The 17,658-nt window shown below is 47.7% G+C and overlaps 1 protein-coding gene across 3 annotated transcripts in view; it reads right to left on the minus strand.

The window, feature by feature from the left end:
- Window positions 1–5,684: 5,684 nt before the first annotated feature.
- PRICKLE1 (prickle planar cell polarity protein 1) overlaps window positions 5,685–17,658 on the minus strand; it is a 105,712-nt gene continuing 93,738 nt past the window's right edge. For all 3 annotated transcript variants that reach the window (XM_058307822.2, XM_058307823.2, XM_058307824.2), the window contains 6 exons: window positions 16,490–16,603; window positions 15,704–15,841; window positions 14,893–15,096; window positions 13,246–13,432; window positions 12,106–12,969; window positions 5,685–9,923 (listed from right to left, as the gene is read on the minus strand). In XM_058307822.2, the coding sequence (XP_058163805.1) occupies window positions 9,076–9,923; window positions 12,106–12,969; window positions 13,246–13,432; window positions 14,893–15,096; window positions 15,704–15,841; window positions 16,490–16,603 (2,355 nt within the window). In that variant the 3' untranslated portion in view covers window positions 5,685–9,075. The remainder of the gene's footprint in view (window positions 9,924–12,105; window positions 12,970–13,245; window positions 13,433–14,892; window positions 15,097–15,703; window positions 15,842–16,489; window positions 16,604–17,658) is intronic.

Below are 17,658 nucleotides of genomic sequence, written 5' to 3' on the forward strand. Positions count from 1 at the left end.
TTAGATTGTCTTTCCTCTTATTTCAAGTGTTTTGCTAAAATGTAGATTTTCTTACTGTCTATTGCAAGATTACTCTTAGTATCCAGTTCACCTCCTCAGCGCAGATCAGGAAGATTGAGAATTGAGAAACGGTTTACTTTGATGATAAAGGAGTATTGATCTTTGAGAAAATAAACAAGATTAGATGGTGCCTGACACACAGTAGTGTTCAATAATTGTGTGATTGTGCCACTGAATTCAGAGAATCGTAGGATTGGAGCTTAACTACATCTCTGTAGTAACTTTTGAGGGCAGGAATTACGTTGTCCTTGTGGCCCTAGGTCCCAGCAGTTTGGAATGTCGCTGGTGCTCACATTTGTTATTTCAAAGGTGGCTTCACAAAGGAGCTGGCATTTGACCTGAGTCTTGGAGGAACAGTGTCTGGTCAAGTGGTGAAAAGGAAGTATTGGAATTCCAGGAGGAGGTAACTATGAGTAGGAGAAGGTAGAGGTTGAAGATACGGAAGATGAAGGTGAGAATAGACTGGGAAGGGTTTTGAATGCTTGTGGCTTTACTTTCGCTTTCTCCTACTATTTGAAAATATTACCTGGTTTCTCCCAGCCCCATAGCCACTTCCCAGGCCAGTTCACAGGCCTGTACCTCTTGAAGGAAAGGGAGGCCAGATCCTCTTATAGGATCTACTGCCAAAGTATACTGGTTTAACCTTCACTTCAGTTTCCTGTAAGGGATCCTGAGGTGCAACAAAGGTTTAGACGATTCTTTGGAGATGGTACCAGGTCATCCTTGAAGTATTTTTGGTGGACAGCATTCAGTGTTGCCAGCAGCTATCCATTTGGTGGCCCTTCACCTGAAACACTGCTCAGGCTGGGTGTCCTGGTTTGAGTCTTTTTTGGATCCCAGAAAATCCTGTCCTTAAAGCAAGCCTATTTCTGTGCCTATAAACCTATTGTATATGGAGGGACCTTTGGGTTAGATTCAGTGAAAGGAACTCTGATTAGGTCATTTCAGTTAAGGGCCTTTGATTAGCTTGTGGGACCCTTGGACTGGATTGAATTCAGTCAGGGGCCTTTGTCTGGAGTGCATCAGTGAGGTGTGACCCAGGATGGGTCTTAGCCCTCTTACTGGAGCCCTTTATACATGGGAGAAGCTGCAGAAACAGAGAAAGAATTGCCATTTACCCTGCCTTGTGAGAGAGGCCGACAGCCACAGAAATGGAGGCTGGAATCAGTGGAGTAGCCAAAGCTGAAGCAACGAGGCCTGGAAGAAAGAGGGGAGAAGTAAGCTATGTGCCTGGTTGCCCACAGCTGAGCCCGGGGAGAAAGTGGGCCAGGAGAGGAAGGCAGAGACCAGCCGCCATTTTGCCATGTCACATGGTGGGTTTCCAGGATCACTAGCAGCCGAACTTTGGTGGAACAGCATCTCTGATGATGCCTTGATTTGGGCATTTTCACAGCCTCGGGACTGTTAAATTTTTACCCTAATAAATTCCCATTATAAAACCCAACCCATTTCTGATATTTTGCAGCAGCAGCCTTTAGCAAACTAAGACACTGGGGCCTGGAACTCCTGTGGGTAATGGCCATTCTCTGCTTGCCAGACCAAGGTCCGTGGGTGATGCACAGTGCGGTTATCATCTCCCTCCTGCCACTTCTTGTCTCAGAGCACTGATGTTACCCAGTGCATTGGAAAAGAAGAAAATATGGGAACAAGGAACTTAGTAACTGGTAGCTCCCATTTTGCCACAATCCTAGAGTTGACGTTGAATCACATGACTTAAGTTCTCTCCTGTGTAACATGACTGGGGAGTAACTGTTTCTTGGAATGGGGCCCTTAGCAGATGTGCCTCCTCCACAGTCTCTTTAATTCCTGTCACAAAGTAACAGCAACCCTAGCTCATCTGTGCATACAACAGGGTCCCGGGGAATAGCAGAGCTACAGGTGGAAGGATCCTGGATTCCTGAGTGGACCATGTGAAGTACTGAACTTTCATGTGAAAAAGGAATAAATGTCTTTATTCTTTAAGATACATTATTGTTTGGTTTCTTGTTAAGGCAGTTTACCTTTTGCCCAACTTTAAACAAAATATGCCATTTGAAGGTTGGTCTCACCAAAGTTCACCCTCTGCAGGCTCTTCCAGTCTTTGAATTTCCTGTTGTAATGATTGAAATTGGAATAATGGGCATTGATTGTCCAAAAGGCTTTTCCAGTCCCGCTGAGTTAGAGTTTCAAACTATATTTAAAATCTCTCGATTACTGTGGCAATTTGATATTATTTATGAATTCCAAAAAGAGATATGTTATGTTTGTAAACTGGTCTGTTCCTCTGGGCATGATAACCCTTTGATTGTATTAGATTCAGTGGAGACGTCTAATTAAATTAAGCTTAGGGCTTTGATTCAACCACATCATTAGAGTGTGACTCAGCGTTAAGTCCCAGCGCCCTCGGTGGGCTGATAAGACAGACTTACACATGGAAATAGATGCACAAAGCAGATACAGAGGAAGAGCAAAGGCTCATAGACACAGCAGATGCCCCTGATAGTCTACAGCCGAGCTTGTGAAGAGACCAGAGCAGCTGGGTCCAGAAAGAAGCGAGCCCAGGGAGAGACAAGCTGTGCCACCCTAGAGCTGAGATCAGAAGAAGCTCGACTACGGAGCCTTAAGAGAAAAGGCAGGCTGAACGCTCGCAGATGTCGGCCGCCATTTTGCTTCAACACATGGCCAATGACTTCCGGTAAGAAAGTACCTCTTACGGTACCTTGAGTTGGACTCATTAGGGTCTTGTGACTGTAAGCTTCTACCCCAAATAAATATCCTTTATAAAAGCCAACAGAATTCTGGTATGTTGCATCAGCACCCCTTTGACTGACTAATGACAAATATCATTAAAGCCTTGTACACACCAGCTTAGCCATAGAGACAGTCTAATTCTATAGCATATTTTTTTTAGCTCTGGCTCCAGATTAATGGCATTCTAATTCTATACTATTATCACTAAAATTATATAAGGTTTTAATGCTTGTTCCCAATAAGTTAAAAAAAATTTTTTTGTTCTATGTCTGTAGTATATCCTCCCTATTGGATATAACTTAGAATATATTTCAGATTTGATATACTAAATACTTCATAGAATTCTGAGGAGTACCATGTCTTTCAGTTATTTCATCATCTCAGCAAGGCTTAGAACCACCATTCTGTTTTTTTTATTGTTCACAAAATATTTGTGCATGTAATACCTTACTGGTGAGGATTTTAGTCTCGTTTTATTGTTAAAAGAAATGTACCCAAGGTAACATAGGCTAGCAAGTGGCAGAGCCTGGTTTTTATCCATGTCTCTCAACTCTGTGCTCCATGTTCTTGGAAGCAGTGAAGAAGTTTGGTGGGCATTCAGAGCTAGGCTTCAGTCCACTCCAGCACTCACTAGTTCATCTTTGACAAATTGGTGTTTAAGTGTTGTATAATGTGTGTGTAATTAAGAACTTTAAAAACCTTTGAGAGAATTCAAATCCTAGTTCGGTAGATTTTTCCTGTTTTTCCCTTTATCCTCAGTTGCTACCAACTTCCAACTTTTCATATTGGTGACAGCTTCGAGCTATTGTAGAAAGCAGCTTTAAGGTTCCTAAGGGATGGTTATCACAGGGCAGGAAACGTGGAGGGTTGCAGCTCCCACAGCCAAAGTACGTGCAGCCCAGTACTCAAAAGCTCTTTGGCTGCTGTGCCAGGCCCCACGGTGGAATTTGAGAAGAGCCATTTAAGCAGAATGAACCTTGTAACTGAATTCTCCGGTTTTAGGAACCAAGATTAACTAAACCTAGTTAACACCTTTTCATCTTTGCTTACATGTTCAGAGTCAAGACTAAGATGGTTGCCCATAGCAGCCCTCTGAGAGTTAGAAAAAAAATTGAAGGAAGTATCTTGCCTTCCAGATATTATACGCACTCCCTAAAATGTATATTTAATGAATATAAGGCCAACTTGAAACATACACTAAGGAGATAACCACCCCCAAACTTGGTTTTCATGATTGAGTTTCAGCTTCTTGCCCTCTCTGGATCCCTACATCAGTGTGAAAAGACCACTGACCCTCTTCAGAGGTCCTGACTCCCGCGAGCCATGGTCTCTGGGGCGGGGATACGGCGTCATCCTTTCAGTAACCCTTGCCAAACAAATACGCTGGTGAGTCGGAGAAGGGAACAGCCCTTTGTGCTTAGAAGTGGGAAGACTTTTCTGTTGACTGGCCTAATAGATGCCAGTTCAGGTGCCACAGAATACTGAGGCTGGAAGGAACCTTCGAGAGGGTCTAACTCTCATTTTACATAAGTGGAAATTGGGTCAGGCACTCGACCCGCTTGAGTTAGAGAGAGAAGTGGGTCTCCTGACCCGGATCCCCTGCATCTGAAGACCAGTGTGCTCTGCACCGCTCTGCAAGGTCATCTTTATGGCGGGTTCACGTTGGACTAGTAATGGTCCTTGCTAATGCACAAGGGCCAAAGAAAAGGCAAGTAGGAGCATGTAAGCATTACTGGTTTCATATTCTTGACGGCACTGTTTCTACCATCTGGAATCAGATAGTTTCAGACAGTGTGTTTCCAAGTTACTTCTGAAGTTGGCATACCAGCCTCTTGTGCACATTCATGTAGCCATAAAGATGTGCAAAAAGAAAAGTTGAGGCTAAAATGGATCCCTAAAATGGGCACACATGACCAGGTAGCTGGTTCTGTTCAGAAAGAAATTGGCTCTACCACTGTCATCAAGTTGGTATATATATATATCTAATGCTTTGGTTTTCCTCCACACTTCTTCCCAAATCATTTTAAAAGCCACTCTTAAATTTTATTTCCCTGGTGAAGTTTGATTCCATGATCCTGGCGAAATGTAAATGAAATGTGCAAAAATCAGCTGCTTCTGTCCATTTCTCTTGGCCCATCTTATCTGGAAGTCTTTCTAATGTGTTCAAGAGTTTGAAGAAAACTCATGTGACTATACAGGAGGCATGTCTTCTGTTTTCAGGTAGGTCCAGTGAATGGCTAAAGAATCTAGGCAATTAGTTATCTCATTTGACTAATTAAAAAAGATTGTTAAATTCATGATTGAGTTACTAGCACTGTATTGATAATGGGGTTCTTAGTGGAAGTGTTTTTATTATCCTGATCATTTTCCTACCTTGTGTATCCAAAAAAGGTCACATGTATTTATATAAACCATAATTAGTTGTGCCTCCCCTTTTAAGGACAGACGAATTGGCTTACAGACTCCTCGCTTTCTAACACAGATATTGGACTTACTGGTGACTGGCTCATTTTGTGGGACAAACTTCAGAAAATGTCTGAATTATTTGCTAGTGTTTTAAAACCGGGAGGTTTCATAAATGTTCAGTTTCCTGGCTTCTCTTGAAAAATCTGAAGGTCTGGCAACAATGGTCTCTGTTCCATGGCAGTTGAGTGTTCAGTAGGAAAGAGCAGCTTAAGAAACCAAAGTCCCCGGGGCATTCCTGAAATTTGTCCAGGACAGTACTTCCAGCACCGGTTAAAGCTCTGGGTCCCAGCACCCAAGGACCGAGCTGGGCAGGGGGACGTACCACCCATGGAGCTCTAGCAGTCTCAGGCACCCAACGCAATGTTATTATCCTTCTGAGGCCCACAATTTGCATCCATGAGATGGTTACAGAGCAAATAATAATCTCCTTTCACTTCTGGTACTTTTTTATTTAACTCAGGAACCAAAAAAGCAGAGTATAGAGAACAGCAAATGCATACACAAAATGAATCATTTTCCTTTAATGAGATCTGAAAGGAGCTCACTTTGCCTCATTTTGCCGGCACCCCTTTTTGGGCTTAAGCAAAATGTTTTCCAATGCCTGGCAGAGTTGGAGGCTGTATAAGGCTGGCAGTGAGGTAAGTACATCCATTAGAGTTCTCTTCATCCGTGTGGAGATGAGAGGCAGAGTTCGAACATTTGGTATTTATCTCGGGACTAAATTATGGAGTTAAGGGACTTATCAGATACTTTGCACTCTTAACTAAATCTCGTAAAACCTTTTGGCAAGTATGTGCATTATTCTCTTGCCTAATTCTTTCTAGAACTGCAAGGCAGTTGGCTTTACTTTGTTCTTTTGTAGAGCTAGTTGTCAGTTATTGCTTACTAACCCAAAGGTTTACATTGTGAAGAGATACTTCTGTATCTCTTACATCGCTGGTGATCTATATAACCTTTATATAAGAACATTAAGAACTGACCAAGCTAATTGTCACCAGAGGCAAAAGAAACTCGTCTTTTGAGAATGATTTGATAATAACTGAGGGGATTTCTCCAGGCTAAGTATGACCTGTTGACTAGTTTATGTTTTTTTTTTTAAAAGTCTGTTCCTCCTAAGCAACATATCGCAGAAGTCCGTTTACAAAGATGCCTGCTGTTTACAGCAGTAAGTTCTAAAGGGTGTTCAAAATCAAGAAGTTTGCTAATACCTTATATAAAATTGTGCTGGAAAAGCACTCTCCTCCATTGTTCACGTTACTTAGCAGAATTTCTTTTGGGTTACATCCGTCGAGATTTGAAATACATTAACCTTTGTCCTAGTTAATTCTGCCACTCAGAATGTATATGCATATGTGCCATGTAGGGTAAGGTATGTATAAGAAAATTCAAGTCACTAAGGGCCTAGTTAAATAGAGTATGGTATATCCAAACAGAAAAAAAAATACTAAGCAGTTATTAAAGGAGTGAAGCAGGCCCATAGGCACCAATGTGGCATGTCTACCTATAAAGTGAAAAAAGCATGTCACAGTGCACATAGTTTGCTACCATTTTAAAAAGAGATATACATCGATATAGCTATGCTTCCAGCATCTCCTGAAAGATACACTAGGAATGGATGACAGTGGTTACATCTGGGGAGGAAACCTGGGGGACTGGCGCTAAGAGTGGAAAGGAACTTATTCAATTTAATTACCTTTTTATTATGTGCATGTATTTCCCTTTTGATGCTGATATGTTGCTCAAATGTCCCAGACCAAGAAATGATGATGAGAGTATTGAGTAAAGAGCTCTCTCATCATTGCTGCTTTTCTGAAGGGGTCTGTCTGGCCCAGCTACAAAACTGCTCTACCCAGAGACGGGGGTTGGGAGCTCACTGCCCCCTGGTTCTTAGCTGTCCTCCCCGAGGCTAACAGCTTTGCTCTGCCTCTCTGCTTCAAGCCGCACTTCTCACCTACTAACTAGTAAGGGCGAGTAGTAACCATACGGTGGTTAATGGTAGAGCGATGCAAAATAAATCATGATTGAGGAAAGGAAGCAAAGGCAAGTTATTTGGACACACTTGCAATGACGTGTATTCAGAAATGTAGTTGGTTATTTGTTAAGTAGCCCCTTAAATGTCCCAAGATGCCAATAGGACCTTAAGCTTGGCATGAAATATATGTGCACAAATGTCAAATACCAAAATATAAGCTCGTTACTTCAAAGCCAATATAATTTTCCCTTCAACTAGAATCTCCTATTTAACTTGAAGTGGTACAGCGTCCTCTAATTTAAAGATTCCAGAAGGCTCAGTTTTCAAAACTGCTATTAAAGGCCAACAAATTAGCGGGAAGGGAGGGATAAAAAGGAAAACCTCTCTAAATAGACCTACAAAGTCCTCTGTCCACCAAAAGCAGGTCCTTGTAGTTTTTTGTCTCTTGCCTTACCCCATGCTATGAACACCAACTTGCTGAAACTGGGAAAGACAAATCCCCGTATCCCCAAAGGGGAAAATAAACATTCACCCAAACAGCTTCTACTTGTTTTTACATATATTCCGGGGGTATGTGGGTTGTTTTGTTTTTTTGTTTTTTTGTTTTTTTACATTTATACAGTTTACATTGCTTGACCCATAAATAACACTCGTAAGATTAATAGGGCCATAGTTTTAAAGAGTATTTACAGAGCCCCACCATGCATACAGAGCCTTTTTAATATTGAAAAAAAAAAAACAACAAAAATACTGACTTTCCATCACTAGGCACTATAAATTTGACCGTCTAAACTTAGAAACCTTGACTAAAATACAAGCAATCATCTCATCCATAAATGCTGTTTCTGGGCTCCTAACAAATCTAGTACTGTGGTGTTACAAATGTCTTGCAATTCAGGGATAGAAAAATATCAGCTTTAAAATCTGAACTGTACAGTATGTACACGAATATTTGCACCATTAAATTAGGAATACGCTTACGTCTACGAGACACTACATTATAAATAGCAACGTCTTCTCAGTCTGCAGCTGGGGCTAACGGATGTTTACCTGGCTAAGAGGGCTGTACGGGTCCGGCGGTGGAGCCCAATGCGCTGCACAGCTCCGTGTAACTACGCGCGCGCCTCCCAAGGCAAAGGCCCCGGCACCGAGCCAACTCGGCTTTCCTAAGCGACGGGCACGACCCTTCACAAAGGCGGTGGGAACCCTCCACCTTCTACAACCAGCCCCTCCGTGCCGGCGCCTCGAGGCAGTTTCTCGAGCGTCCCCTTGAAGACCAGAGCAGCTGCGGAGACCATACAGGAGGGCGGTGCGCCAGCAGGCACGCGGGGACACCCGGCCACGCCCCGGGGGCGCACACCGGAGACCGAGCGCCAGCAGGCACGGGGGGGGGGGGGGGGGGGGGGGGACACCCGGCCACGCCCGGGGGGCGCACACCGGAGACCGAGCGCCAGCAGGCACGCGGGGACACCCGGCCACGCCCGGGGGGCGCACACCGGAGACCGAGCGCCAGCAGGCACGGGGGGACACCCGGCCACGCCCCGGGGGCGCACACCGGAGACCGAGCGCCAGCAGGCACGCGGGGACACCCGGCCACGCCCCGGGGGCGCACACCGGAGACCGAGCGCCAGCAGGCACGCGGGGACACCCGGCCACGCCCGGGGGGGCGCACACGGAGAGGCGGCGCCTCCGCGACGTCCGAGGTGCAGCGTGAACAGCAGTCAGGGGCTCCCCGCCGCGGGCGCAGCCCTGTCCGCACATGCAGCCGCTGTCCCCCGGAAGGAACACGGCGGGACTCAGGCGGCTGACGGTGCGCTCCAAACAGACGGTCTCCAGCGGCCACGTGGTTACGAAATGATGCAGTTTTTGCCCTTGTGTCCCTTCTTCTTCTTGGGTTTCGTGGTCCTCGGACCGAACTGCGGGGCGGGCGGCGCGGGCGCCGGGCTGGGCAGGCCGTCGGGGTAGTAGGCGTACCGCTGCGGCCGGGGCTGAGGGATGGGCTGGCCGAGGAAGTAGCCCTCCTCCTCTGAATCCGACGAGGACGACGACGACGAGCACCAGGAGTCGTCGTCGTCGCCGTAGAGGCCGAGGACCCTGGCGAGCCCCGGGTGCTGCAGCGCGTAGTCGGAGGCGGCGTGCGCGTACTGCGCGTAGAGGCCGGCCGGCTGCGCCCCGCGCGCGCCCCTGCGCTGCAGGAACTGCTCGTAGGTGCCCGGGCCGTGCAGCCGCAGCCGGTCCTGGGGCGGGGGCTGCCTCTCCGCCACCAGGTTCAGGGCGTTGTCGGAGCGCGACTTCCTGCTCCTCCGGCGGCGATGGGGATGGGCCCGGGGGCCCCTGTCTTCGAAATGATAGGCGCGGCGCCGAGTCCGCTCGCTCATGGGCGGCTGCCGCACCTCCACGGGCTCGTACCGGCCGTTGTCCACCACGTCGTCCGAGAACTTGACCTGCTGCGGTCGGGACTGGGACTTGGACCTCCTGAGCACCGGCAGGTGCACCGGCTTCTCCTCGGGCAGGAGCTTTTCGGGACACAGCTCTGAGCTGAGGCTCTTCAAGGACTCGGCGCTCCTGTGCAGCATGGAAGAGTTCAGAGTGCCCATATTGCTCATTTTCTCGCAATCCTCGGCCTCCATTTCCTCAAAGGCCTGCAGAGAATACAACGACGGCCTCGGCTTGCTTTCCCCATCCACGGAAGCCCCTAGAAGAGAAGCCGAGACAAGACGTGATTTCCCAGAATCCTAAAGTTAGGGTAAGCATCACAAATGAGCGACGGAAAGGAAGCCTTTCGAGGAAAATACCTCCTCGTTTTAATATGTGATTAACAGCGGCTAGGCAACACCGATGTGTAAATGGACTACCTGAGAAGGGGCATGAATTCCATAAATGATACAATGGACAACAACAGCCTCTTTTATGAGACCAGCTGTTTACACATGACACAAGCAGCAAAAATTTAACAGCTCTTTCTAGAAGCCCCTTCATAACAGAGGAGAGGGGAGCTCTACCCCCCACCCCGCAACCCACTGGAGCCTGACCGGTTCATCTGAACATCGCTCCCTGTGCATCCACGTGACCACAGCAGTGGGCAAGTCCTCCTTCTCCTATACGGAAAGCAGTGGTCCGCCAGCAACAAACCAAGGGCCAAATCTGGCCCACTGCCTCTTTTTGTATAAAGTTTTATTGGCACACAGTCACATCTATTCATTTGGGTAGAAGCCTATGGTTGCCTGCTGCAGTGGCAGAGTCGAGTAGTTGCAAAAGAGGCTGTATATGGCCCACAAAGTATTATATGGGCTTCCTTTCATCCAGTCGTCTCCCTTCTGAAGCCATCCAGATGAATCTTACTTTAAAACTATTCTCAAAACTGACACTGCTCTCCTTTATTACACCAGGGCTCAGGCAAGGTAAGATAAATTAATTAGAGCTCAACAGATAGAAACAGAAGGGAGCAATCTGGAACTACTGTCAACTGCAGACTACATACCTTCCTACTTCCTAAAGCGGGGAGCCTTCCTTCGGCCCATTATTGGCAAGGAACAGCGGCCCTAACACTTAAACTTGCACCAAAGTTTTAGATAGTAAATGTTCAACCATCTAGCATAGTGCCTGGCACAAAGGAGGTGCTTAGTGCCTGAGTCTCCCTGACCGTCCTCCTCTACTCCCCTTTATTGCTGGCCTTCGCTCGACTAAGTCCACAGGAGTCAGGAGGGTGGTTTTGTCCAGAAGCTCTGCTCTTGTGCCTACGGCACCTGGCACAGGGTCCTTCCTGACCGTGGCAGCTGCTCAGGTCTCCCCGGGTTAGAGTAACGTTACGAAAGGACTGCTTGCCATTCGTCTGACTACAAAACTAGCCACGTTCAACAACGTTCTGCCTCCAAAGATACTGCAAATACGACGTTCAGGAGAACTGGGTTCAGAGCCCAGGCCTGCCTTTAAAACCTCTAACACTGGGCTTTAACCTCTTGTGGATTCAAGTTTCCTCGTTTGCAAAATGCATTAATATCATCCTCTCTCTACAGCTCAGGGCCATTCTGAGGATAAGACACATCACTGTACCAATGCTTTCAAACCATTAAACGGAAATTATTTTAGAATTTGGCTAAAAAAAAAAAGGTTTAGGTATTTTTTGAACTATCCATTGCCTCAGGGCAATTCAGGAAACTGTGAAAAAAATGCAGGTCAATTTCAGGATCTTAAGATTCACAGAGCACAAGCCAAATTGTGCAGTATCTTTCAGACACAATCCAGATGTACACTCCATTATCCAAAAACATTAATAAGAGGTACATATTTTATCATCTTGCCAAGAGACCACAGCACAGGGTAACTCACTAAAGATCACAGAATTAGCTAAGTTTGTTTTAATACTAACACCAATGAAGATAGTCAAAGCATTTCATTTTTATAACCTGTAGAAAAGAAATAATTAAAAAAAATATATATATATATATAAAACCTGTTGGAGAAAATCTTTGGGTCAGATAGACCTGGATTAAAATCCCTGCTCCACTAATTTTTTCTTAAAAGGAGGTAGTGGGGATTGAACCTAGGACCTCGTACGTGGGAAGCAGGTGCTCAGCCCCCGAGCTACATCAGCTCCCCTGCTCCACTCTTTTGATCAAGTTTCCTAGGCAGTTTCCTCCTCTTAAACAGATACTATCTATCCCACAGGATGATGTTAAAGACCTATCTTAGGCGGACACACACGTTTATGCACGCACTCACGTGCACATGTAGGGGACTGCTGCAGTGTTTGGTATTTAACAGAAACTCCTTCAAACCTGTCCTTGGTTGCCAAATTTGAAATACCGTGACCCTCCTGGCGTGGACCGGTCGTCTCCTGAATAAATGTTGGCACCCACGACCCCCAGACCCCGTACCTGTGATATTGGACAAAGCCAGGGAATCCGTGGAATCGCGCACGCTCGGTTCCGGCTTCAGGTCCGACAGGCCTTCCAGGGAATCTTCGTACCACTGGGCTGGGTCCCGGCTGTAGCCCGCTGCCCCGTGGTCCAGCTCGAGCTCCTGCAGCCTGCGGCTGCTGGCGGGGCCCGGGTGGCTGCCGTAGGCCGAGTCGCCCAGCCCGTCCTGCGACTGCGCCCAGTACATCTCGGCCTGGTATTTCTTACTGGCCAGGCTCTGGCTGTTCTGCTTCGCCTCGGCCTTGCTTTGGGCCATGTGATCGGCTATCCAGTGCTCGGTGGCTCGCACGTCCACCTCGTCGGGCCGCTGCTGGAAGAGGCTTTTGTCACCAAACTTGAGGAGGAGCTGGGTCAGGTAGTCCTCGTGCTCGGCCCACTCCTCGGGCTCCTCCGGGGAGTCCTGCTCGGCTCTGCCCTTCCAGAACTCCTCGCCGACAAAGCCTGCTCCCTGCCCGGAGAGGCTCAGGTCGCCCAGTTTCCGCGAGAGGGTGTCGTCAGCGCTGCCCGAGAGGCCGGGGGACTTGTAGTTGAGGGCGGGCAGCAGGAGCAGGGACTGGCGGCACTGGTCGGCCGAGCGGCTGCTCTTGCCCAGGCGCACGCTCCTCCTGGAGTCCCTCGACCGCGCCGACTGGAAGGCCGAGTCGGAGGAGTCGGATGCGTGCACGTCTTCGCCCAGGCTGCACGTTTTGGAGCAGTAGATCTGCCCTTGTTTGGGAAGGAAGGGACACCCCAACAAGGACGCTTTACACTGGGCGCAAGAAAAGCAGGCCTCCGTGGCGTGCCAGTGCTGCCCGTCGTAGGTCATCTGGGCATGGTCGACCCCTGTTTCGGGAAAGGAGAGGGGGACAGTCACAGGCCGGTGCCTGACACACAGGAGGAGGGAAGAAACGGGGGCCACAGAGGAAGTCCCGGGCGGGGACAGGAGGGGGCTCTCCTTGGCTACCCGGCTAGACCCGTTTGGCAAACCTCACCCCACGGGAGCACTGGAGAGCCGCACGCTTCACCGTGGGTGAGTGATGCCTCCGTTTTTAAAGAAAACCACGGGCCTGGGGCTCTGGCTGGGCTCGTGGCCCCGGGAGCCCCGGGCCGGGCACTCACCGATGTGCTCCCCGCAGGTTTCGCAGTACTCGGCGTAGAGGGACTCGAAGCAGGCGCAGCAGAACGGGCGGCCGTCCTTCATGATGTAGCGCTGGCCGCCCAGCACCGCCCCGCACTCCAGGCAGCAGAAGTGCTGCATGTGCCAGTGGCGGCCCTCCGCCTCCGTGCACTCGTCGGCGAAAATGATCTGGACAGGGAGACGGGGACCAGAGGTGAGCGAGAGCCCCGGGAGCGGCCTCGGCAGGGCCGGGGGCCGCCTGCTTCCTGGGCCACCGAGAGACACTGGCCCTGCAGAGCGCTGGCCAGCGCAGTCGCAGGGCTTCCCCGGACTTCCTTCAGCTCTACAACCAGAGCAGAAGTCGATAATGGTGAAAAAGAGAAACACGTCGCTTCTTTAAAAACGAAAATAGGTTTCCAGACTGGAGGCACATCGTTTGGTTGAGATTTTGTCCCCCAGTAACACTTCGTTGGCATAATCTGACAAAGAATACATTAACACTGGAGCAATTTACTGAACTGCGTGTTCTAACATAAAGAAATCTCATAAAATTGTCCGTGCCGTCAACATTGTGACAGTTCTCCAGATACTGTGTGAGCAGAGCATGCGTAGATAATGCTTCATTGGACCTGGAGGCCATCTCCGATTTAAGGACTTTTTAAGAATATGTTTCATTAAAAAGAACAAAATTTTAAGAACTTGAGTAAAAACTGAAAGTTTACGTTCACAGGTTGAAGGAAACTAACAAGATATGAGGAATAAACGCAGCGAGATTCCCTGGATTGGATCTTGGAAGACAAAATGGACATTAGTACAGAAACTAGGGAAATCAGAATCGAGCTTGTCATTCAGTTAATGGAATTACACCGATGTTAGCGTCTTAAGTTTTGATCAATGTTACGATGAGGACATTCAGGGAAGTTGGGTGAAGGGCATACGGGAACTTCTGTAGTACCTTTGCAACTCTTCTGTAAATCAATTTATTTTTATTCCCCCCCCCCCTTGTGGCTTGCTTGCTGTCTGCTCTCTGTGCCCATTCACGGCGCGCTCTTCTGTGTTTTTGCTTTGTCTCCCTTTTTGTTGCATCACCTTGCTGAGTCGGCTGTCCATGGCATGCGGGCGAGCCTGCCTTCACGAGGAGGCCCCGGACGCAAACCCAGGGCCTCCCATATGGGAGATGGGAGCCCGACTGACTGAGCCACAGCTGCTTCAAATCGAATTATTTTTTAAGTAAAAAGCTTAGAGAGAGAAAAATGGAAAATTTCCTTTTATACTACCATCTCTCTCCAAATACCTCCGTGGTAACCACTGTTAATTTAGTGTGTGTCTTTCCATACTTTTCTGAGAGTCTACAAATATGGGGACTACACTGGTTATTTTTTCTTGAGTAAAAACAAGACCATCCGCTACATACGCTTATGCAACTTTCCCCCCTCAACATGTCAAGGACATCACGCATGCACAGACACCTGCTGCCTCCTCTTTATTAGCTACCTAAGAACCCATTAGATGAACATGCCAGGGTTATCTTAAAAACCTACATCCAGACCCAAAGCCAAGAGACAGTTCCAGCCCCTCCGCTGTGAAGCGTGCACTGCTGGCTTCCTGGAGGCCTGTTTGTCCCAGGGCTAGGGAGGGAACTCTCTTACCTCATCGCATGCCGAGCACCGTGGTTTAAGCAGCTCAGCGTGGTGCCTTCCACAGTGAATTTTTCCATCCTGATAAAAATAGATGAGGTCGACCAGCAGCTCGTTACACGTGAGACAGACAAAGCAGGCGGGGTGCCAGCACACGCCGGGGCCCGCGCGCGAGGCGAACACCGCCATCTCTCCTCCGTTTAGCTTCAGCCCGCACTGAAAACCAAAGGGCTGCAGTTTTAAACCCTCCTTTTTTTAAGGACTGGATTCTCAGTTTCCCCCGCTTTATTCTGAATCCCAAACTTGCCACGAAAGCTTTGGCCTCCGCCTCCCCCCATCGGTGAGCGAACGGCTCTTTAATGCTGGATTTTTGGGGGATTCTCAACCGCAATGAACACGGCTGGGGCACACCGCTGCATTTCACTGCTTCTAAGAACGGTTTAATGTGATTCACACGAATAGTGGTTTTCCCCAAGCCAGCCTCCTGCCAGATCCATTTCCTACTGATCAGCAAGGATCGGAATATCTTCATTACGTCTTTGCGTTTTTGAAAAACTAGGGGTACCCTGCCACATCCCTCCAAGCCACGATCCTGCGGGAGACGGGCTTCATCCCGCGTTCATAAGGGCAGAGGGATTCCCGCCGTCCTACCCAGCAGTGCAGCCAGTTCTAAATACGAATCCGTATTTGATAACATGCTAGGCTGTCTTTCTCGTATTTGGGAGATTTCTTTGAGCCCGTGCCTGTGCCAGCCCTACAGCCTGTACCCGGCTCACGCTAGCCAGCCAGCTACTGCAAGCCCCTTCTCCTGCCCAAGGGTTACCTGCTCACAGATGGCATGCATTATCGCCCGGGACAAAAGCTTAATCGTTCCTCTTCCAAGCGCTTCTTTCTTCCGCTGAGCACTGAACACCTGCAATTCCTTTTTCTCTTCCTCACTCAAAGACTGGCAATACCGTACCTTCACAGAAAGGGGAAAAGGCACTGCACTGGAGCACCAAGGTTTTTTTCCCTCACCAATTCTTAATTTCCAGAGTTAGATTTTCATGAAATAAAATAGCAAGGTTAGCTGGCCTGCCTCAAGGACCCCCATTTTAAAAGTAACACCTTACTTAAATCTTGCAGCCTCCCTAGCGAAAAGGAAAATGTAATTTGAAAGAACAGTCATGGTTTCTTCTTCTTTTTTTTAAGGTGAATGTTTAATTTAAACCCATATCAGCAGTGGCATGAAAAAATGTAAAGCACTAACCTTCCTACAAAAGGTTTATACTTGATAATTGCCACTTTCACTCTAAATTCTACAGGCCACTCAACTTCAGGTCTCAACTGCCATAAAGCAGTCACTGTTTGCAGGGGCAGTGAAATCTCAGGAATCTGGAGGCTCCTGATAATTGGCGGGTGGTTGCAAACACTATAAAAACCAACTTGTGTTAAGTTTATTACACTGACACCCTTTTCTCTTAAAGAATGTAAAGCTGTCTTCTCAGGCCAAATTTTAAGAAAGACAAAAGAGAGCCCTAACTGTTTGGAGCTGGGGTTTATGAGAGGCATCTCAGCACTTATTGCATTCTCTCTCTCTCTGTAATTAGCCTTCTTCCTTTTAGTTTACCTCATTATCGTGTGGTGGCAGCTGGTACAGAAGTTGTTTAATCCGATGTTTCTCTCCAGAACTGTTAACATAGGGAACCTTTTCCTCTGGTAAGCAGGCAAAATAAAGCTGGATCTGAGTACCAGAATAGAGAATGACATATCAGCATACAGGAACTCAACAACCTTTGCTTAGCCAATCTTTAAAAGTCACCTCTCCCTTTAGGTACAGGATATGGTATCTTGTAGCTAATGAGAAGAGCAGCTGAGCCAACTGAGCAGCATTGCAGCCTTCAGATAATGAGCACCCAGCTGCTAAACTGCTCTTCAGGAATGTAATTGGTAGTGACAATTAGAGGCATCGTAAATTCTGCTCCCTAAACTATGCACATTTAATGCTCCTAGTCCTCCCCCAGCCTTCCAAGGGTCAGCCCCTGGATCAGCTGAGGGTCCCGGGGGAATTCTGTGAATGACCACACAGGCTGTGACGCTGCCCCAGATCCAGCCAATACATAAACACGGTTAATTTGCTCTCTGAGTTTTATACATTAGGGAGACAAAAGCTGTTTTGTTAAACTTTGTAAACTCTCCTTTATCAGGTTCTCTCAAGCATCAGCTTTCCTGGCTTCCCTGGGTGTTATTTTCTAAATACCTGGAGTCAAGTTCCCCAAGGAAGCTGTGGAGGAGCCACACTGAGCTGTGCTTAGTGCATTCTGAAAGGAGAACTCAATTTTTTTTGTTCGTTTTTTTTTTCTCTGATGTATTTAAAGGAACATCCCTTCATGAATACTGCAAAGAAGGCCGCAGCGCTGAGAAATAAAGAATGAAAGTGATTCCAGGAAAAAAGATAGGAGATTAGGGAATTCGGGGGCTGTCTGCTTCAATATCTTAGTATCACACAAAACCTACTCAGAACTACCAAAAGAGGGGGTTCTCTTTGTCAAACATTGCTTTCCCGACTGCTGCGCCAGCATTCCCTATCAGCTCTCTACAGATATCAACACTTACTGAATACCAGCTGGATGTGCCCTGGTGGATGAGTAAGTATACCTAAGCCACAATTCAGAAGTGGCTGAGCACTCAACGGTCGCCTTTTCTATCTCGAATCTTGCCTTTGCCCTTGTCATAATATCTCTCATCAGCAATTTCAAACAAGTTCACATTACAAGGATACTGGGGAAAGAAAAGCAG

Source organism: Dasypus novemcinctus, chromosome 12, assembly GCF_030445035.2.
Source record: "Dasypus novemcinctus isolate mDasNov1 chromosome 12, mDasNov1.1.hap2, whole genome shotgun sequence".
In the NCBI taxonomy this organism is placed as follows: Eukaryota; Metazoa; Chordata; class Mammalia; order Cingulata; family Dasypodidae; genus Dasypus; species Dasypus novemcinctus.